General features: G+C 41.1%; 1 protein-coding gene across 2 annotated transcripts in view; it reads left to right on the forward strand.

Moving 5' to 3' along the window:
* HMG20A (high mobility group 20A) overlaps positions 1-21,625 on the forward strand; it is a 67,830-nt gene that overhangs the window by 21,395 nt on the left and 24,810 nt on the right. The window contains exons 1-2 of one of the 2 annotated variants that reach the window (XM_009250061.3): positions 18,630-18,821; positions 19,337-19,429. In XM_009250061.3, the coding sequence (XP_009248336.1) occupies positions 19,341-19,429 (89 nt within the window). In that variant the 5' untranslated portion in view covers positions 18,630-18,821; positions 19,337-19,340. Of the gene's footprint in view, positions 1-18,629; positions 18,822-19,336; positions 19,430-21,625 lie in introns of those variants that run through there. The other variant, XM_002825709.6, reaches the window with a different exon arrangement.

Raw genomic sequence — 21,625 nt, forward strand, 5'->3', positions numbered from 1 at the left:
TCTAGTTCATATAATTAAATATACTGTTTCTCAGTATTCTATGTAGTCTGAGAGCTAAACAGATTTGAAGTTGATTTTGTTCTTCATGAACAGGTGAAAAAACTTGAGCCAGAGTCATTTAGTGATCCCAGAAACCAGTTAGTTGGTAGCATATCCTGAACTCAAAGTCAGATTTCCTGATTTCGATTCAGAGCTCTTCCTACTGCCTCAGATTGTCTCTTTGTAGTTTATGCTGCACATCATCCTTTATCAAATATTTGAGATGCTTTTTGTCTCCAAATTTTGAGTGAATTTGTTGTAGAAATCACAGTTAAGCTTTTTTTCTCATAGCTCACATTATTGCATCTTGATTGTAATTTATCAACTTTGTCTTTTAAATATTCTAATGTTACTAAACACCCAGGGCCAAATTAAATATTTGGACAGAGTTTCTAGTAAGAATAAATGCCTCCAGAGAAGCTTCTGTGGAAAAATATTGTAATGATGAGCTTGAGAGTACCAATAACTTTTCTTTTTCATGTAAGGCAATTTAGAGTCCAATTTCTGAAGGCACAGAGATGCCAGTGGAATTAGAGATGAATCAAACACATTACATTTTAGGTTTATCTTAAGGTGTATTGGCAAGAAGTAAAACAACAACTTATCAAAAGCTTGTTACTTTTCCTGCCAGTGACATAAGAATGTACATATAACAACCTCAGATATATTGTAATTTTCAGAGTTAAACCTCTTAAGGAAATGCTGAGCTCATTTTCATGGTCTGTTTTCCCATAATTAAATGGTATTCTTGTTTGATAATTTCAGTGTATTTTCATGTAACTTATCTGGAAAGTTAACAGGATATAAATTGAGTTAGAACTTCTCAATCTATTGCTATATAGTGGAGATATTCAATAAGGAAGTCACAACACTTTTTTCCCCTCAGTATCAAAATATGTCGGTTATCTGTCAAGAAAATGAACTGAATCTGTGCAGTGTGTTATTGCACTCATGGGGAAATACTGTTTTGAGGCTACATGATCCTTGTCCTGGCCTCGTGCAATTTAAAACATTAATTTTTGTGTTAAAATAAATACTGCTTTATAAAACTGAATGCAGAATTTAAGGGAATTTTTAATATAAAGCATGAGGTTTATAAATTGTGCCCTTACTCTCCCTGCTAGACATGTGTACTCTTCTCTGCCCTATAGTCCTAATTCTGATGAGGGTGAGAAAGAATATATCATTAGCAACTATCTTGAAGGCATCTTTCAGCAATAAACTAGAAACTCTTTGTTTGTTTGTTTTTGAGACGGAGTCTTGCTCTGTCACTCAGGCTGGAGTTAGAAACCCTTCTAATGGTGTTTTTCTGGAAAGGGGAGTATGGAGAGTCTGGCAAAAAGGGAATTTTAGCTCTACGTGTAGCCATATTTTTTTTTTTTTAAAAGAAACTAAGTATTGCATGTGAAATTAAAATTTAATTTTAAAACATCTGTGATCCTTGATGGCACTTTTCCTCTTTCTTTAAAGTAACAAAACCATACTGCTGAAGGTTGAGTTTAAAACAAAGATTGGAAAGTAATTATTCATAATTTCACCACCCTGACATAACTACTTTGAACTTTTTTTTTTTTTTTTTTGAGACAGAGTCTTGCTCTGTAACCCAGGCTGGAGTGCAGTGGTGTGATCCCGCATCACTGCAACCTGCACCTCCCAGGTTTAAGCGATTCTCCTTCCTCAGCCTCCAGAGTAGCTGGGATTATAGGCTCCTGCCACCATACCCGGCCAATTTTTGTATTTTTAGTAGAGACAGGGTTTCACCATGTTGGCCAGGCTGGTTTTGAACTCCTGACTTTAAGTGATCTGCCCACCTTGGCCTCCCAACACTTTGAACATTTTGATGTGTTTCCTTCCAATCTTTGTTCTTATGTATCTATTTATTATTATTATTATTAAGTTAGGGTCTCACTCTGTCACCCAGACTGGAGTGCAGTGGCACGATCTCAGCTCACTGCAACATCCACCTCCTGGATTCAAGCCATTCTCTTGCCTCAGCCTCTAGAGTAGCTGGGATTACAGGCGCCCACCACCATGCCTGGCTAATTTTTGTATTTTCAGTAGAGACAGGATTTCACCATGTTGGCCAGGCTCATCTTGAACTCCTGACCTCAAGTGATCCACCCATCTCTGCTTCCCAATACTTTGAATATTTTGATGTATTTCCTTCCAATCTTTTTTCTTATGTATTTATTTATTATTATTATTATTATTATAACAACAGGGTCTCAGTGTGTCACCTAGGCTGGAGTGCAGTGGCACGATCATGGCTCACTGCAGCCTCAACTTCCTGGGCTCCAGAATCCTTCCGCCTCAGCCCAGCCTCCCTAGTAGCTGGGACCACAGGCACGTGCCCCCATGCCCAGATAATTTTTGTATTTTTGGTAGAGATGGGGTTTCGCCATGTTGCCCTGGCTGGTCTCAAATTCCTAAGATCAAGCAATTCACCTGCCTTGGCCTCCCAAAGTGTTGGGATTACAAGTGTGAGCCAACATGCCCGGCCTGTATCTATTCTTTTAATATACTTATAATCCATATACTTTCTCATAAATATTTCATTGATAACTTTGTAATATAATTTTTAAAATAGCTTTCACATTCTTTTATTGTTTGCAGAGCTTGTAAAGAAATACTTGATCCTCATGGTATCCCTTTGAGGTAAATAGAATAAGTTTTAGCCCCATTTTGCATATAAGGGTATTGAAGCAGATGCTCATATAACGACTCTACTTGGTACTATAGTAGACTTCTGTTCATGACAGAAGTACTTGCTAACACAGGCAAATGAGTGCATTTAATGTTGAAAGAACAAACAAATCGTTCCGTAGATTCTTATTCCCTGGACTTAGTCCTTCCTTCCTGGACTAAGTGAACCCTTGAACAGCACTAGGCAATGCTGAAAATACAGATATTGTCAGATTTTAGTAAGTACTATAAACACCAAGAATTTTGAAGTGATATAATGAAAGTTACAGCTTATGTAGTTTTAAACTTGTTTTTTCTTTGTTGTTTCACCTTGAAAAAAAGAAACAATCAGTAGCTTTTAAACAAAAAAGATTAAATCTAACCACTTGTTCTGAATTACTATGGTAGGGTGAGAACTGAGGCTCTGTGTATGGAAGTTGAAGTTTTATCATATTGAGTAGGTTATCAAAGGAGAAATGTTCCTAGGAAACTGGTCTTGTAGAGCTTAAATGTGTCAAATTTGAATTCTGTGGCTATTTGTAACTGTCTGAAGTCCTGAGCATTGTTATTAGGTTTCAAAGGCAAAATATAGCAAAATAATTCTGAGTTTTTCCATTTCTTTCTGTTTAAACTGTAAAGCATGTTACAGTTATGCCTATTCATCTTGTGAGGAAAACTCTAAATTTCATCTTACTGTTCAGAGTAGTAAAGACCACTAACTGCTTTGCCTCCCTGTAACTAAAGTTTTCTGTCTTCAGCTTTTGGCTGAGGAAATTCCTCTGCTATCGAGCATCCTCTGTTTTTCTTTCAGGAAATCTTCCTAGGAAGAAAATTTAATTTGTAAGTCAGTTGATTAAAATGAAAAACACTTTGATGAGATTAGTTTCCATTTATTACACTATAGTTTTTATAAATGTTCTTCAATTTTCCTTCTCAAACATGTCATCCTTTACTTGCAGTCTTCATTGGCTTTTGAGAGGGTGAACGATTTAGGATTTATTGCCTGTAAAAGAAAGAAACATTGTTTCTACCTCCTCTCTTCAGCGTTGTCTCACAGCTGCAGGTTTGAGCTGAAGAGCCGTGTAAAATGTAAGAAAATAGAGGAGCAGTGTTCCTTGAACCAATAAGGACCCTTTCCCTGGAATTGTTAACTATGAATTTTATGTTTGGGTTCAGATACTAGGGACCTTTGTTACTTCTGCTTTCTCATACAATAGTTCCCCTTTATCCACGGGGGTACATCCCAAGACCCCCAGTAGGATGCCGGAAACCATGGATAGTAACAAATTCTATACATATGGTACACATGAATTTCTCCTTCTTCACAATTTCACAGATTTATCTTTACTGTAGATCTTAGCAACCTCAGCATTTGTGATTTTTTTTTCCTTTTGTTAAGTCGGGAACTTTTACCTTTTCACTTAAAGAAGCACTTTACAGCTTCTCTTTAGCATATCCAAATCGGCAGCCTCACTTCTCTTCTGCTTTGGGGCCGTTGTGAAGTAAAATAACACCAGCCCTGCGATACTGTGACAGTCGATCAGATAACCTAGAAGGCTGCTAAGTGACTGATGGGCAGCTAGTGTATACAGCATGGATATGCTGGATGAGGGGAGGATTCACATCCTGGGTGGGATGGAGCAGGACAGCATGGGATTTCATCACACTACTCAGAACAGTGTATAACTTAAAACTTATGAATTATTTCTGAAACTTCCAATTTAATATTTTTGGACTGCAGTTGACCACGAGTTAACACACCTGGCAAAGCACAACCACAGATAAGGGGGGACTACTGTCTATGCTGATTACGTTGCTTTTCGCAGACTCCAGCCTTGAATTATATTGTTTTAGAGCTACCTACCTTAGTATGAATCTGGATTTCCAAACATGTGAGGACCCAGAGCTGTGTGGTCCTTCTCAGGTGTTTTCTCAGCTGTTTTCTGTTTCCTTCAGCTCTCCAGTGCATTTGTGAATGTATTAGGATAATTAACAATTACCTTAGCTGGTTACCCAACCCGTTCAATTCCTCTTTCTCTGTTTTTCTCATATATTTAAATAAATACCGTTACACACATCAGCCATTACCCTCTTTCCACGTCCCCTACTAGATTATGAACTGTAAAATAATAACTGTTGTTGGGTTTTTTAAATCTTATTTACTTCTGTATCTTTGATGCCTAACATAGTGACATATGATAAACTGAAAAACACTGTTTTTCAGCTTTAAAAAAAAAACTCGTGTCTCCTCTTGATAAATACATAAATTCCCTTTTCTGATATACCCTGCATATGAATTACCAAGATGTGAGTAAAAAGTATACATATGTGGCCAGGTGCGGTGGCTCATGCCTGTAATCCCAGCACTTTGGGAGGCCGAGGCGGGTGGATCACAAGGTCAGGAGATCGAGACCATCCTGGCTAATACAGTGAAACCCCATCTCTACTAAAAATACAAAAAATTAGCCAGGCATGGTGGCGGGCACCTGTAGTCCCAGCTACTCAGGAGGCTGAGGCAGGACAATGGCATGAACCCTGGAGGCGGAGCTTGCAGTGAGCCGAGATCGCGCCACTGCACTCCAGCCTGGGTGACAGAGTGAGACTCCGTCTCAAAAAAAAAAAAAAAAAAAAAAAGTATACATACGTATCTTTACCAAACAAGAACATTAACTTTTTGTGCTTTGTGTACTTAAAACAAGCTAGGTTTTGTTTTTTGTTTTTTTCCTCCAAATAGAAAATTGACTGTCACTGAAAACACCTTTTCATATATCACAGGCCTCCTAGAGGGAGTAAGGCTTTACCAGCATTCCCCATCCCAGCTTATATGGACCCACCTTTTTACCGTTTCATAGTACACTCATGTCCCAGGAAATTGGGGAAGTACTCTACGCTAAGGAAATAATTCCAGGTTTTATTGGATTACTTTAACTCTTAGTTCAGGCACTGGTCCAGAAGTTGTCTTACTTGGGCAATCACCTCCTTGTTTACTAATAATAAAAGCAGTGCTTAGATTGCCTCTGTAGGAAGGGCAACTTGGGACCAACAGGCACCATGAAAAAGTCAGCGAGGTGGACTGTGACCTCAAAAGGCAACACTCTGCTTGTAAAATGACAAATTTTGCTTTGGAAGAGGAAGTGTTTTTTTATTTTCCCTGCATTATCAACGTGCTTTACAAAAACTGATATAAAATACTATTGTTAGATGTTTTGGTTTTGTGGAGTTTTTTTCTTCACAACACATTTTCTGTCCTAATATTGACAGTTCTCCATCAAGGTTCCATTGAGGGGGCAAAAGGCATATACAGTGATCCAATTGTCTAGCAAGAAATCTGAACTGTGCCAGTCTCTTTTGATGATCTAGTACTTCTGTGGTTTTTAAGAAAATATCTGATTTAAGTTTCTAAAATTTTTACTTCAAAAAAATCATGTACTATCACATAAGGAATTTGGAGAAAAAAATCATAAAGATAGAACATTAATTTTTGTTTCTAACTCTGGCCTCTTTTTCTCTTTTTATTTTTCAAAAACGGAGCCTCTACAAGGAAGATAACGGACTATAAAATTCTATAAAGCAAAGCTACACATCACTTGACACCAAACACCATCTTGGTTACATAATGAAGGTGATCAACAAATGTTTGTTGAGATAGAAACTCTCTAGGCATTTGCATTAGATGAAGGCTGGATTATTTCTTTTGTGGCCAAAAAACCCCACTACATTTAGCTTCAGAAAATTTGCAAGTAGTATATTGTTAGTACAAGTCACCCTTTTTTACTAAACTGATTACAAGACTACAGTTAAAGTATAAGCAGGCCACAGTTTATAGATTCTAGTCCTGATGTTTTTTCCAGTTATTTTGAACTTAGAAACTAGCTTTACCTTCAAAATATATTAAGAATCTGACCACTTCTCACCATCTCTACTACTGCTATTCTGATCTAATTCTTTCAGCTGTTTTGTTGCAGTCGCTTCTCAAATGATTTCCTTACTTTCCCTTTTCCCTCTCCACCTTCATTCAGTCTGTTCTCAAAATAGCAGCCAGAATGATCCTATAAACATGTTAAATTTTATGCCTTATCTGCTGAAAACCTTCCAGTAGCCCTGGTTAGCTTTCAGACCTCATCTCCTTTTCCCACTAGTTCAGTCCAGCCACATTTGCCACCTCCTCAGTCACACCAGGTGGACTCCTTTGCACTAGTTGTTTCCTCTGCTAGGGCCACTCTTTCCCCACATACATGCATAGTTCTTTCATCTCCTTCTGGTCTTTCCCCAAAGATTACCTCAGTGAAGCCTTTCATGGCCTCTGTATATAAAATTTCTCCCTCTCCCCCTCCCCCTCTCCCTCTCTTCGGTCTCCCTCTCCTTTTTTCGGTCTCCCTCTGTTGCCGAAGCTGGACTGTGCTGCCGTGATCTCGGCTCGTTGCAGCCTCCCTGCCTCGGGCTCCTGTGACTCTCTTGCCTCGGCCTGCCGGGTGCCTGGGATTGCAGGCACGCGCCGCCACGCGTGAATGGTTTTTGTATTTTTGGTGGAGACAGGGTTTCGCCATGTTGACTGGGCTGGTCTCCAGCTCCTGGCCTCGAGTGATCTGCCTGCCTCGGCCTCCTGAGGTGCTGGGATTGCAGACGGAGTCTCGCTCACTCAATGCTCAATGGTGCTCAGGCTGGAGTGCAGTGGTGTGATCTCGGCTCGCTGCAACCTCCACCTACCAGCCTCCTGCCTTGGCCTCTTCAAGTGCTAAGATTACAGCCTCTGCCCCGCCACCACCCCGTCTAGGAAGTGAGGAGCATCTCTGCCTGGCCGCCCATCGTCTGGGATGTGAGGAGCCCCTCTGCCCGGCCGCCATCCCGTATAGGAAGTGAGGAACGTCTCTGCCCGGCCGCCCATCGTCTGGGATGTGAGGAGCGCCTCTGCCCGGCTGCCCTGTCTGGGAAGTGAGGCGCGCCTCTGCCCAGTCGCCCAACGTCTGGGAAGTGAGGAGCGCCTCTGCCCGGCCGCCCCGTCTGGGAGGTGAGGAGTGCCTCTGCCCGGCCGCCACCCCGTCTGGGAGGAAGTGAGGAGCGCCTCTGCCTGGCCACCCCGTCTGGGAGGTGAGGAGCACCTCTGCCCGGCCACCCCGTCTGGGAGGAAGTGAGGAGTACCTCTGCCCGGCTGCCCCGTCTGGGAGATGAGGAGCACCTCTGCCCGGCCGCCCAGTCTGGGAGGTGAGGAGCGTCTCTGCCTGGCCGCCACCCCGTCTGGGAGGAAGTGAGGAGCGCCTCTGCCCGGCTGCCCCATCTGGGAAGTGAGGAGCACCTCTGCCCGGCCGCCACCCCATATGGGAAGTGAGGAGCGCCTCTGCCCGGCCGCCCCGTCTGGGAGGTGAGGAGCGCCTCTGCCCGGCTGCCACCCCGTCTGGGAGGAAGTGAGGAGCGCCTCTGCCCGGCTGCCCTATCTGGGAGATGAGGAGCACCTCTGCCCGGCCGCCCCGTCTGGGAGGTGAGGAGCGCCTCTTCCTGGCCGCCACCCCGTCTGGGAGGAAGTGAGGAGCGCCTCTGCCCGGCTGCCCCATCTGGGAAGTGAGGAGCGCCTCTGCCCGGCCACCACCCCATATGGGAAGTGAGGAGCGCCTCTGCCTGGCCACCCCATCTGGGAAGTGAGGAGCACCTCTGCCCGGCCACCCCGTCTGGGAAGTGAGGAGTGCCTCTGCCTGGCCGCCACCCCGTCTGGGAGGAAGTGAGGAGCGCCTCTGCCCGGCTGCCCCATCTGGGAAGTGAGGAGCGCCTCTGCCCAGCCGCCACACCGTCTGGGAAGTGAGGAGCACCTCTGCCTGGCCACCCCGTCTGGGAGGTGAGGAGCGCCTCTGCCCGGCCCCCCAGTCTGGGAAGTGAGGAGCGCCTCTGCCCGGCCGCCCTGTCTGGGAGGTGAGGAGCGCCTCTGCCTGGCCGCCACCCCGTCTGGGAGGAAGTGAGGAGCGTCTCTGCCTGGCCGCCCCGTCTGGGAAGTGAGGAGCGCCTCTGCCCGGCAGCCCCCTCTGGGAAATGAGGAGCGCCTCTGCCCGACCGCCCCGTCTGGGAGGTGAGGAGCGTCTCTGCCCGGCCGCCCTGTCTGGGAGGTGAGGAGCGCCTCTGCCCGGCCGCCCTGTCTGGGAGGTGTACCCAACAGCTCCGAAGACACAGCGACCATCGGGAGCGGGCCATGAGGACGATGGCGGTTTTGTTGAAAAGAAGGGGGGGAAGTGTGGGGAAAGGAAGGAGAGATCAGATTGTTGCTGTGTCTGTGTAGAAAGAGGTGGGCATAGGAGACTCCATTTTGTTCTGACTAGGAGAAATTCTTCTGCCTTGGGATGCTGTTGATCTATGGCCTTTCCCCCAGCCCCGTGCTCTCTGAAACATGTGCTGTGTCAACTCAGGGTTAAATGGATTAAGGGCGGTGCAAGATGTGCTTTGTTAAACAGATGCTTGAAAGCAGCATGCTCTTTAAGAGTCATCACCACTCCCTAATCTCAAGTACCCAGGGGCACAAACACTGCAGAAGGCCGCAGGGACCTCTGCCTAGGAAAACCAGAGACCTTTGTTCATGTGTTTATCTCCTGACCTTCTCTCCACTATTATCTTATGACCCTGCCATATCCCCTTCTCCGAGAAACACCCAAGAATGATCAATAAATACTTCATAAATAAAATTTAAAAAAAATAAAAATAAAAATGCAAACCAAAAAAAAAAAAAAAAAAAATTGCAGACACCCCATTTCTTTGAACTGTTCCTAACTTCTTTCCATGCTCTGCTTTTTTCTTGGTACTTCAAACTATGTATCATTATTCATTTTACTTATTTTAGCTTGTTTTTTGTCTGTTCCAGTACACTGTGAGCTCTATAAGGGCAAGGATCTTTGCCTGTTTTGGTCATTGCTGTATTCCCAACGCATAGAAAATGCCCAGGATGGTAGATAATATTTGTTGAATGAATGGATCAGTTTCTCTATAGTTTGGTTCCTAGGGTAGCCTACCAACGTTTTAAAAATCTATAATAAGGCCGGGCACGGTGGCTCACGCCTGTAATCCCAGCACTTTGGGAGGCCGAGGTGGGTGGATCACAAGGTCAGGAGTTCAAGACCAGCTTGGCTATGATGGTGAAACCCCATCTCTACTAAAAAAAAAAAAAAATTAGCTGGACGTGATGGCAGGCACCTGTAATCCCAGCCACTCGGGAGGCTGAGGCAGAGAATTGCTTGAACCAGGAGGTGGGGGTTGCAGTAAGCAGAGATCAAGCCACTGCACTTCAGCTGGGCGAGAGTGAGGCTCGTCTCAAAAAATAAATAATAAAATAAAGATCAATAATAGTCATAGGAGCCTGGGCTATCAATTTTAGGTCTAGAGAGCCATATTTTCTGTCCACCCCCGCCCCAGTGCCCAGCCAAACACACCCCTCCTTATGCCCTTCTCTTGAAGCAGCAAGCCTTATGTTTAGACCCTAATTGCCTCTGCCTACCCTAACCCTCCCCTAAAACCTAAGTACTTAATTACTCCCAAATTGCCTCTTCTCTCTCCTCATCTTTTTCCGCTCTCATCTCTCATATGAAAACCTATGGTGAAAGAGTTTTTAACTGAATTTCACTTAACTGAACCCCAGTTAACTGCCTGGCAGGATTAGCCAGTGTTCTCATTCCCACTGTAAAACATATTGATTAATGTCCACAGCCCACTGATTGCTTTTAGCTAAACGTTCACAGCTGGTAGACTACTCTCTAGTAAGCCTCTTTTCCTTCCTCCAGTTAAATTGTATGCATATCAAAGTCAGTTGTGTTTATTCCCAAACCTCTTTATACCAGTTCTCTGGCATAATAAAATACATAATTATAATACTCTAAATATATAATATGGCAATTTTAAAATGAATGAATTTTATATTTTAGAGCACTTTTAGATTCACAACAAAAATGAGCAGAAAATACAGAGACTTCCTATATATTCCCTGTCCCCCCACACACACAGCCTCCCCAACTATCAATATCCCTGGCACCAGAATGCTACATTTGTTACAATCAGTGAACCTATATTGACACAAAATCACCATAGTTTACATAGTGTCCATCACTCTTGGTGTTGGACAGTCTGTGAGTTTTGACAGATTTATAATGACACGTATCCACCATTGTATCACGCAGAAAGTTTCACTGCCCTAAAAATCCCATGTTCCACCTATTCATCCTACTCCCCTGGCAACCACTGATCTTTTTACTGTCTCCACACTTTTGCTTATCCAGGATGGTCAGATAGGTGGATGGATTCACAACATATGGTTTGAGTTTCCCTTATCCAAAATGCCTGGGACCAGAAGTGTTTCAGGCTTTTATTTATTTATTTATTTTTTTTTTTGAGATGGAATCTCGCTCTGTCGCCCAGGCTGGAGTGCAGTGGCATGATCTCGGCTCACTGCAAGCTCTGCCTCCAGGGTTCACACCATTCTCCTGCCTTAGCCTCCCCGAGTAGCTAGGACTACAGGCGCCCGCCACCACACCCGGCTAATTTTTTGTATTTGAATATTTGCATACACATAATGAGATATATTGGGGATGAGACCCAAGTCTAAACAGGAAATCCATTTATGTTGTATCCATTTACCTTACACATGGCTTGAAGGTAATTTTATAGCAATGATTTTATTAATTTTGTGTATGAAACAAAGCTTGTGTACATTGAACCATGAGAAAGCAAAGGTGTCACTCAGCCACTCACATGTACAGTCTGTGATTGTTTGGCATCACCATTGTTCCTGATTCTGAATTCATGTGCTACCAATAAGCAAATCATTTTCTTACACTTTTTTGCACATAAGTACTTAACAGTAAAAAAATGTGACATACCATTAATACAGTGAAAAAACAGTGTGTTCGGGGTAAGCAGTACAGTAGCATCACCAGTGCACCTGTGCCAGCTGTTAACAACAAACAATGGCAAGTTGAATAAACTAAGTATTGTGTGCCGGTGTTTTTATTGTGACCCATTACGTGAAGTCCCATGTGGAATTTTTGTATTTTGTATTTTCATACAATGAAGGAGAGCTCTTGTTCCACATCCTTGCCAGCATTTGATGGTATCAGTGTTTGGGATTTAGGGCATTCTAATAGGTGTGTAGTGGTAGCTCATTATTGTATGAATTTCCTCTTGGGTCATCAAGTGGGCACTCAGGAAATTTCAGATTTTGGAGCATTTTGAATTTCTGATTTTCAGATTAGGGATGCTCAATTTATATAGCCTTCTCAGATTGACTTCTTTCACTTAGTAATATGCACTAAGTTTCCTCCATGTCTTTTCATGGCTTCATAACTCATATCTTTTTAGCAGTGAATAATATTCTATTATCTGAATGTATCACAGTTCAGCCACTCACCTACTGAAGGACATCTTGGTTATGCCCAAGTTTTGGCAGTTATGAATAAAGCTACTATAAACATCTGTGTGCAGGTTTTTGTGTGGACATAAGTTTTCCATTCATTTGGGTAAATATTAAGGTAAGAAGTGCAGTTGCTGGATTGTATGGCAAGAGTATGTTTAATTTTGTAAAAAACTGCCTACCTGTCTTTTGAAATGTCTGTACTGTTTTGTATCCCCACATAATGAAGGAGAGTTCCTGTTGCTCCACATCATTGTCAGCATTTAGTAGTGTCAGTGTTTGGGATTTTGGCCATTCTAATAGGTTTGTACTGGTAGCTCATTATTGTTTTAATTTGCAGTTATAGTTGGCCCTGTGTATCCTTGGGTTCTGCATCAACAAATTCAATCAGTTTGGGGTGGAAAATATGGTATTCGAGAGACACAGAACCTGTGGATACAGGGCTGACTTTTTGTAGTCATGGGTTCTGCAGGGCCAATTGTGGGCATCTACAAATTTTGAGCTCACAGTGTACTGGAACAGACAAAAAACAAGATAAAATAAGTAAAATGAATAATGATACATAGTTTGAAGTACCAAGAAAAAACAGAGCAGAGAAAGAGGTTAGGAACAGTTCAAGGAAAGGGGGTGTCTGCAATTTTATATACAGAGGCCATGAAAGGCTTCAGTGGGCAAAATTGACGTTAAAGTTTCAATACTTAGACATGAATATCTAACATGAATGGAAAGTTGAAAATTCCAATACAGAATATACATCAATCAGCCATGTTCACTAAAGTAGACATGAACACTGACTCCATTGTTTGAAGATAGTCTCACTCCTTACAAATAATAAAGGAGAATGCATATATGAGGAAACATTTAGAGAATGTATTGAGTGTCCCCCAGTTTCAGAGTTAATCCATTTAAAAGATACATAATCTGCAAAAGTGCCTGCTTGAGCAATAAATAAATACTAATTGAATGAGGAGCCTCCTTCAGTTGAGGGGTAAGGTGTGGCTTTAGGCAAAGTCTGGCCACAATATTATGATGAAGCTGTGAAATACATAATTGTATTTGCTCATCAAATGTATATTTAACAAATGCCCATGATATGCTCAAAACCAGGCTGGGGGAAATTTAAAGGTAAACAAGGCACTGTTTATAACCTAACAAAACATACAACTAAGAGTTAGAAAAGACAAGTGTAGTACAGTGAGTCAAGTATTATGATGGGTGTTTAGTACAGAATGCTCTGGTAGTACATAAAAGGGGCATCTGGTACATGCTTGATTGATCCAAGAACACATGCTGAAAGAAGACACATCTAAGGTGAGATGTGAAGGATAAGAAAGTATAATTGGCCAGACAAGAGAGACTGGAAGTATTCCAGTCTCTAGGTCTCTAGGAAGTACTAGGAAGTATTCCAACCAAAGACAACAAATGGCAGTTACAGAGATGTAGAGGTCAGAGAATATGGTGCATTTTCTCAGAATGAATCAAAGACATAAATGTTAAGAGCTAAAATTATAAAGCTCTTAGAACACATAAGGGTAAATCTTCACAACTTTGATTAGGCATTAGTTTCTTAAATATGACACCTAAAGCACGAGCAACCAATGAAAAAAAAATAGATAATTTGTACTTTAAAATTAAAAACGTTTGTACTTCAAAGACCACTATCAAAGTGAAAAGACAACCCAGAGAATGGGAGAAAAATATTTGAAAATAGTATATCTGATAAGTGTCTAGTATGTACAATATAAAAAGAACTCTTGCAATTTTGCAATAACAATACAGTTTTAACCCAATTTTAAAAATGAGCAAAGGAGGCTGAGTGTGGTGACCCACGCCTGTAATCTCAACACTTTGGGAGACTGAGGTGGGTGGATCTCTTGAGGCCAGGAGTTTGAGACCAGCATGGCCAACATGACGAAACCCTGTCTCTACTAAAAATACAAAAATTAGCTGGGCATGATGGTGCATACCTGTAATCCCAGCTACTACTTGGGAGGCTGAAGCACAAGAATTGCTTGAACCCAGGAGGTAGAGGTTGCAGTGAGCCAAGATCACACCAGTGCACTCCAGCATGGACAACAGAATGAGACTCTATCTAAAAAAAAAAAAAAAATACAAAACACAATTTGAAATAGGATTTGAATAGACAGTTCTCCAAAACAGATATACAAATGCACAATATGCATAAGAAAAAATGCTTAACATCATTACTCGTTAGGAAAATACAAACCAAAATCACAATGAGATACCACTTCACATCTACTAGGATGGCTGTAATAAAAAAGACAATACCAAGTGTGCTGAGGATATGGAGAAATTGGAACCCTAATACATTACTAGTATGAATGTAAAATGGTAGAGGTGCTTTGAAAAACATTTTGATTTTTCCTCAAAATATTAAACATGGTGGTACCAGATGTTCCAGCAGCTCCACTCCTAGGTATATGCCCAAAAGAATTGAAAACATGCCCACACAAAAATTTATATACAAATGTTCATAAGCAGCAGCATTCATAATAGCCAAAAAGTAGAAACAACCCGAGTCTATCAACTGATATGTGGATCAACAAAATGTGCAATAGCCATCCAGTATAATATTATTCAGCCATAAAGCGGAATGAAATTTTGATACACGCTACAATGTGAACCTTGAAAACTTTATGCTAAGTGAGAGTAGCCAGACACAAAAGGCCACATATTGTATGATTCTGTTTATATGAAATATCAGAATAGGTACATTTATAAAGACAGAAAGTAGGCAGGCATGATGACTCATGCCTATAATCCCAACACTTCGGGAGGCTGAGGCAGGAGGATTGCTTGAGACCAGGAATTCAAGACAGCCTGGGCAACATAGCGAAACCCTATCTCTACAAAAAAAAAAAAAACTAAAAATTAGCCAGGCGTGGTCCTAGCTACTCAGGAGGCTGAGGCAGAGAGATCACTTGAGACAAGCAGTTTGAGGCATCAGTGAGCTATGATTATGCCACTGCACTCCAGCCTGGGTGACGGAGCAGGACCCTGTCTCTTAAAAAAAAAAAAAAAAAAGTAGATTAGTGGTTGCCCAGGCCTAGGAGGACTAGTAGGAAGGGAGAGTGGGGATTGTTTGCTAAAGGATATTGTGTTTCTTTTTGGGGTGTTGAAAATGTTCTAAAATTGGCTAGGGTGTTGGTTGCACAACCTTGTAAATATGTTAAAAACCACTGAGTTGTATGTAGTAAAGGGGTGAACTTTATGGTATATCAATTATATCTTTCAAAAAAAGCAACTTAGTATGCTTTTTGGCGTGAGTTGGGGTTGAGGAATGTGAAAAGATAGTGCTGACTGAGTTGGAGGATTTGGGTGAGTTTGGTCGAAAAACTTTGACAGAGATAATATGGCAGTTGGGAAATATCCTAAGAACATACAAAGTGATTACTAAGAGCATAGAGGGCCCAGTTGTGATTGGATACCATACATTTGTAGTAATACTCTTTATTTTGTCATTTTTTTTCTCCACCATCTTGAGCCAAAACTCAAGAGTTGATCTACTTCTAGTGTACAGAAAGATGTAGTGCAAGAGAATTGAGTGTTGGCAAAAGACCATTTGCAATGTAGCCCTCGAATCTAAGCTGGACAGAGAAGGGAAAATCAAGGGCCAATGAATAGAGGTTTGTATGGTTCAAGGTGAGTTGTAATAAGAGAATTAAGAGAGCTGAAATGACAGGAGATGGTGGTAAGAGATTTTTGGGTATGAGGTTGATATAACCAAGGAACCTGATGTTTTAAAGGAACCGAGGGTTTTGCATAAAGGCTGTAGTATGGAAAATGAGATGGGCAGAATTCCACCTCTCAATTATGAGGTGTATGGTTGGAGAAGGAGTGGTGGGGAAGGAATATGCTGCATCTCTATGAAAAGACTTAGGGAAGTGGGGTTAGCATGTGTAAAGTAAGAAAAGGGCACTTGAAAAGAGCCAACCCCAGAAACCAGAAGTACAAATATGCTTCCAGCACTGTCCAACACATTTGGAATAACATAGTCACATTGGTGTGATCATCCCTATTATTGGGAAAGATTACTAGAGCAATCTTAGTTGAGGAACATTTCTTAAGTTCCACCTAATTTCCTTTGTTCTGGCCATATATTGACCATAGCAATGTTCTGATTATGATCTGGCCTACTAGATGACTACAGAGAGAAAATGTGTTCACTAGTCATTAAGTATCTAGTACGCTTAATATAATTCTCACAGTCTTTATCATCATCATTAAAATATTTTAAATTGGCACTCTTTTATATATCGGGTTTTTTTCAGTGAGTGGTTAGTGTTAGAGGGAATTTTGGGATTTCCAAAGCTCAGGTCCAGACCCTGGTTCAAAGTGTTCTAAGTGGCAAAGTGACACCATTTTTGTGAGGCTTCCTGGTAGAAGCCTTCACTGGATAAGTCCCCTGTACTAGGAAACATCTGCATGATAGACCTGTTTATATAAAGTGCAGTGAAGAGCCAAACTTGTGTATTGCTTTGCCTTTGAACAAATTTCTTTCCCCATTTAGAGCAGCATTCATTACATTTCTGAAGTGCTTTGTATAAAATTTCAAAGTTCAGTGTGACCTCTGTACTGGGACATCATCAGGCACAGATGCTACATGTGAAGGGCTTTTGGCAATCAGTGGCTTGGTAGCCATGATTCCTTTTGAATCACTCCCTCATGGACCATATGAAATACATTCTCCCAGGATCCCAGACATATTCTTGGGAATCATTGTATTTTCCGACTTACTGGACTAGTTTAGAGGCCTTTGGGTTTCACTGCACTTTTCTTCATTTCCTTCTTTTGTTGATCTTGGCCCCTTAACCTTCCACCCACTTTATTACTCATTTCTTAGGGACCTGACTACTCAGTAACACTGAGAAAATATATCTGAAACCATATGGGTTTGAATACAACAAACTTAAGAGAGGGGAAATAAAAAAGGAAAAAATGTGTGTTCTCTGAACTTCCTTTGTTTATATGATCTGTTTATATGTTGTTAAGGTTATGTTATCCAGCTGCCTCCCCACGTTTCAGAAATGACTAAAGATATCTGGAAAACACTCTAACAGGGTCATGTTGGCATAGTGAATGAAAAGACACTTCATTTGTCCCTCACCAGATAATATGTCTTCTTTTGAGGCATGGGAGCAATGCCAGGAGCTTTAAATGCCGAATCTCAAGGTTCTTGAAAGTCCATTGATTTCTAGGGATACTTTTAGAAAGAAGCCAGTCAATGCCAGGCACAGTGGCTCACACCTGTAATCCTAACACTTTGGGAGGCCGAAGTGGGTAGATCACTTGAGGCTAGGAGTTCAAGACCAACCTGGCCAACATGGTGATAACTCGTCTGTACTAAAAATACAAAAATTAGCTGGTGTGGTGGCACGTACCTGTAATCCCAGCAACCTGGGAGGATGAAGCACAAGAATCACCTGAACCTGGGAGGCGTGGGCAACAGTGAGACTGTCAAAAAAAAAAAAGCCAGTCAAGTGAGTTCCTTAAGGTATATACCTGGCCATTTGAATGTTTGCTCACTATGGTTAGTCTGCATGGTATCTAACAGATATTACCGTTTTCTTTTGGTAAAATGAACATCGACATTGGTGTGAGGTGATGTTAGCAGCCCAGGCTTTAATCTGGCCTTTGTATTGTATAATGTGAATGAAAATTTAAGTACACTTGAGTCAGGGTTATTCAGTAAAACATGTAGAATGGAATTTTGTGGTATTTATTAGAGCTATTCCACTTGCAGACACCTTATCTTGAAGGAACTGAAAAGAGGTAGCAAGCGTTCCTGCGGTAGAATAAAGTGCTTACGCTGGTTGAGTGAGAAGTTCCTCTCTACCTTGTATGCTGTACCCACTGTAATGGGTAATATTTGTACAGAGATGTGTTTTTCCCATCAAGCTGTTTATGGAATTTGGCCTACTAAATAATAAACTTAGAAGTGAGAATAAGTAAGAATAAGGAATAAAACATCAATGTTATCTTTTGGAAATAAATCACTCCATTGAACATGGAGAATCTGGTCCTCATGTCATCGGCATTTTCTTCATATTTCCGCCTCAGTGGAGTGTTCCTGGCTCTGCTTTGCTGCTGTGCTTTCCTTTTAATTGCTGTTTCACTAGGTCTCCTTAGCAGCAGCAGCACCTGAAATAACTCCTGAGGAAGCTCCTAAGTGAATTCTCATAATTTGCTTCTCAATTCTCCCAGTTGATTGAAGCACTCTTTTTCTTCAGTGCTTTGCAGTTCTATGTAAGTGGCTGATGTTTGGGGTCACTGCTGAATGTTTTGTTTGAATATCCCTTTCATGATGAAGGGAAGACTGCTGCTTTTAACTACATGGGGTGACGCCCTTTGTGGTAAGCCTTGAAAGGCAAAAATCGTTTTTCATAGTGATATGCCAAATGAAATTATTCTCTTTGTCACTTTGTCCTTTTATCCTTTCAGTCTGATAACCTCAGTTCTTGTGATTTGTTTGTTTTCTTCAATTAAGCTTAGTTGTTTCCTGTACCCAGGTGCATGCTATTTCTGCTCTTGGTTATGATGGTGTGTGGAGCATATTTCTGACCTGGAAGTCTGGTTTCTTTGACTCAGAGCCACATCAGCATGCCTTCCATCCTCTACTTCCTTTGCATTATTTCCTTTTGGAGGGCTCAGTTTGCCACCATTTAATCTATAGATGATTCATCTGGGACTGAGAACTGGTAACGCTGTAAGAACAATACCTTTCTTTATATAATACTCAGTGCACTTACTACCTTAGACTCTCTCTGTTTATGAAGCACTTTCATTTTAATCTCTCACAATAACCCTTTGGGTTAAGTCAGCAATTTTGTCTTAGTCTAAGATGGTGAAATTGTAGCTCAAAGAGCTTAAATAGCTTGCTCAGAGTGGCAATGCTTCTGAGTTACCCTGCTTAACAATTTCTACAGGAAATGAATACTTTTGAAGATACTCTGGATAAATAAAAAGGAATTTTCCAAACCACATCCCATTTGTTAAAACCTAACTTGTTTTCAGTCTGGTCAGTTGATAAGACCAAGGTTAAAAGGCCCATTTACCATAGAATTTAAATTCATGTGTCCAAGTCAAGAAAATAAATATTTAGGTCAGTTTTTATTCTGTTGCTTATGTGATAAAGTTCAAGAAGCCTGGCTCTTAAATTAGTGGAACTTGAAATGGAAGTAATTAAGCCATTAATTTTTTTTTATTCTCTTTTCCTTTCAGAGAGATGGAAAACCTGATGACTAGCTCCACCCTACCGCCCCTTTTTGCAGATGAAGATGGTTCCAAGGAGAGTAATGATCTGGCTACCACTGGGTAAGCAGCTGCTTTAGGACACTGGACTTCTCCATAGGCCTCAAAACAAAGCTTCTAACAAAGGAAGAGGTCCTAAAGAGGCAGTTTTATATCATAAGAATAGAGGATGCATTTGTTTCACTTTGCAAAGAGAGTGACAGCCATCATAAACCACTTTGTAATCTGCATTCAATTATCTTTTGCAGTGCTCTGGTTTTTGTGAACTGGTACAATATGTGGAATCTAGCAAACACTGGTGACTCCAGTTAAGAAAATTATGTAGTCACCATTAAGGAAATACCTGCCACAGAGCTAGCTCTAAAAAACAAATGCATTTTCTGTTCAAATTACCACAGATATTAAAATAGTTTTTTCCCAAAGATCAGATTTTTTAATGTGGTTCTTCATTCGAGATGCTTAGTAACTAGCTGACTTCTGTTCCTTTCCCCATCCCACCCCCTTCTCCTTTCTGTGGGATCTTTTGACAAATATTTAAAGAGATATACAAAAGGGTTAATAACAGTAGTCCATCTCTTCCCTTGAAAATCTCTGTTCCACTTGAATTTTTATATTTTCTAGATGTTTAGAAGTTATTTGGCAAAGAGAAAATGTGTTCACTAATAGACTGAAGTGCTAGCTAATTCCTAAGATGAATTATTTTAATATTCTTTAGAGCTCTTTAAAAAATAGGCTATATTTTGTAATTCTGTTTCCTTCTCTCACATTTATGTCTCACCTCGTTGATATCCGCCTTTGACCTCACTACTCGGATGAAAGTGTTCTCCAAGACTTTTCTAAAGGCTGCTTAGTTACTGTATTCATTCAATAAAAACTTTCTGAGTATCTACTATGTGCCATTGTTCCAGGCATTAGATAGAAAGCATTGATCAAAACAGATAAAAATCATAGGCCCTTTAAAGTTCAAATTCTACTTGTTGAGTCAGACAATAAACAGGATAAATAAGTAAAACACATACTATGTTGATAAGAACTATAGTTTTAAAAAAGAAAAAAGTGGAGAAAAGGGATAGGAAGGGTTTGGGGATGCAGTTTTAGACAGCATGGGCCAGAAAGTGTTTAATGAGAAAGTGACTTGAATAAAGACCTGAAGGAAGTAAGGCAACTGGCATGCAGTTTTCTGGGGAAGATTATCCTAGGCAGAGGGAGCAGTAGGTGCAAAAGCCCTGAGGCAGGAGAGTTTCCATCTTGTCGAAATAGCCAGGAGGCCAGTGTGACTAGAGCAGCACATAGCAGCAGGAGAGGCAGCAGAGGACTACATCAGTCCTCCTCAAACATATGAATTGCCAAGAGAGCTGATGAAAATGCAGATTCTGATTTAGAAAATCTTAGGACCAGAGATTCTACATTTCTAACAAGCTCCCAGAGAATGCCAGTTCTGCTGGTATGAGGCCCATACTTTGGGTAAGAAGAGACTAGATCATAGCTATCAAAATATTTAGAGATCAAAATAAACCCTTTAACTTTTACTCTGAAGTGGGATAACATTGGAGGGTTTCACGCAGAATTATATGATCTGACTTACAGTTTTATAAGATCCCTCTGACTGTTGTATTGAGAATAGAGTGAAGGGAGCAGGGGCTGGAACAAGGAGACCAGTTAGGGAGGCTCTTAAAATAATTCGGGAGACAGATGATAGCCTGAAGAACCATCATCTGGTGACTTTCACAAGAGTGTTTTTGGTGGAATAGTGGGGGCAAAAACCTCATTGGAGTGTGTTTCAAAGATAATGGGAATGAGGGGTAGTGAGAAGTATAGAATTCTAGATAATATTTTGATGGTATACCAAACAGAATTTGCCTGAAAGAAAGGATGAGCAATGTAAGAAGGGAGAAAAAAAGCAGTCAAAGGCAACTCAAAAGCTGTGGCCAAAGCAACTGGAGGGTTGGAGTTGCCATTAGCTTAGATGGGGAAAACCGAAGAAGTGTGGGAGGGAATTGTAGGAGCTCAGTTTTGGAAATTTTACATTAAAGATGTTTATTAGATATCTTAAGTGGAGATGTCAAATAGGCACTTTGATATCAGGTTCTGCTATTAGAGAAAGTTGGGATTTATCAGCATATAACATTCAAAGCCATGAGACTGAATGAGATCACCAAAGAAATGAGCACTCTGTAGATGGAAGAAAGAGGAGCTCTAAAGCCTGACCTCTGGGATACACCATCATTTAAAAGTCAGACAGAGGCCGGGTGCAGTGGC

Source organism: Pongo abelii, chromosome 16 (assembly GCF_028885655.2).
Source record: "Pongo abelii isolate AG06213 chromosome 16, NHGRI_mPonAbe1-v2.0_pri, whole genome shotgun sequence".
NCBI lineage: Eukaryota > Metazoa > Chordata > Mammalia > Primates > Hominidae > Pongo > Pongo abelii.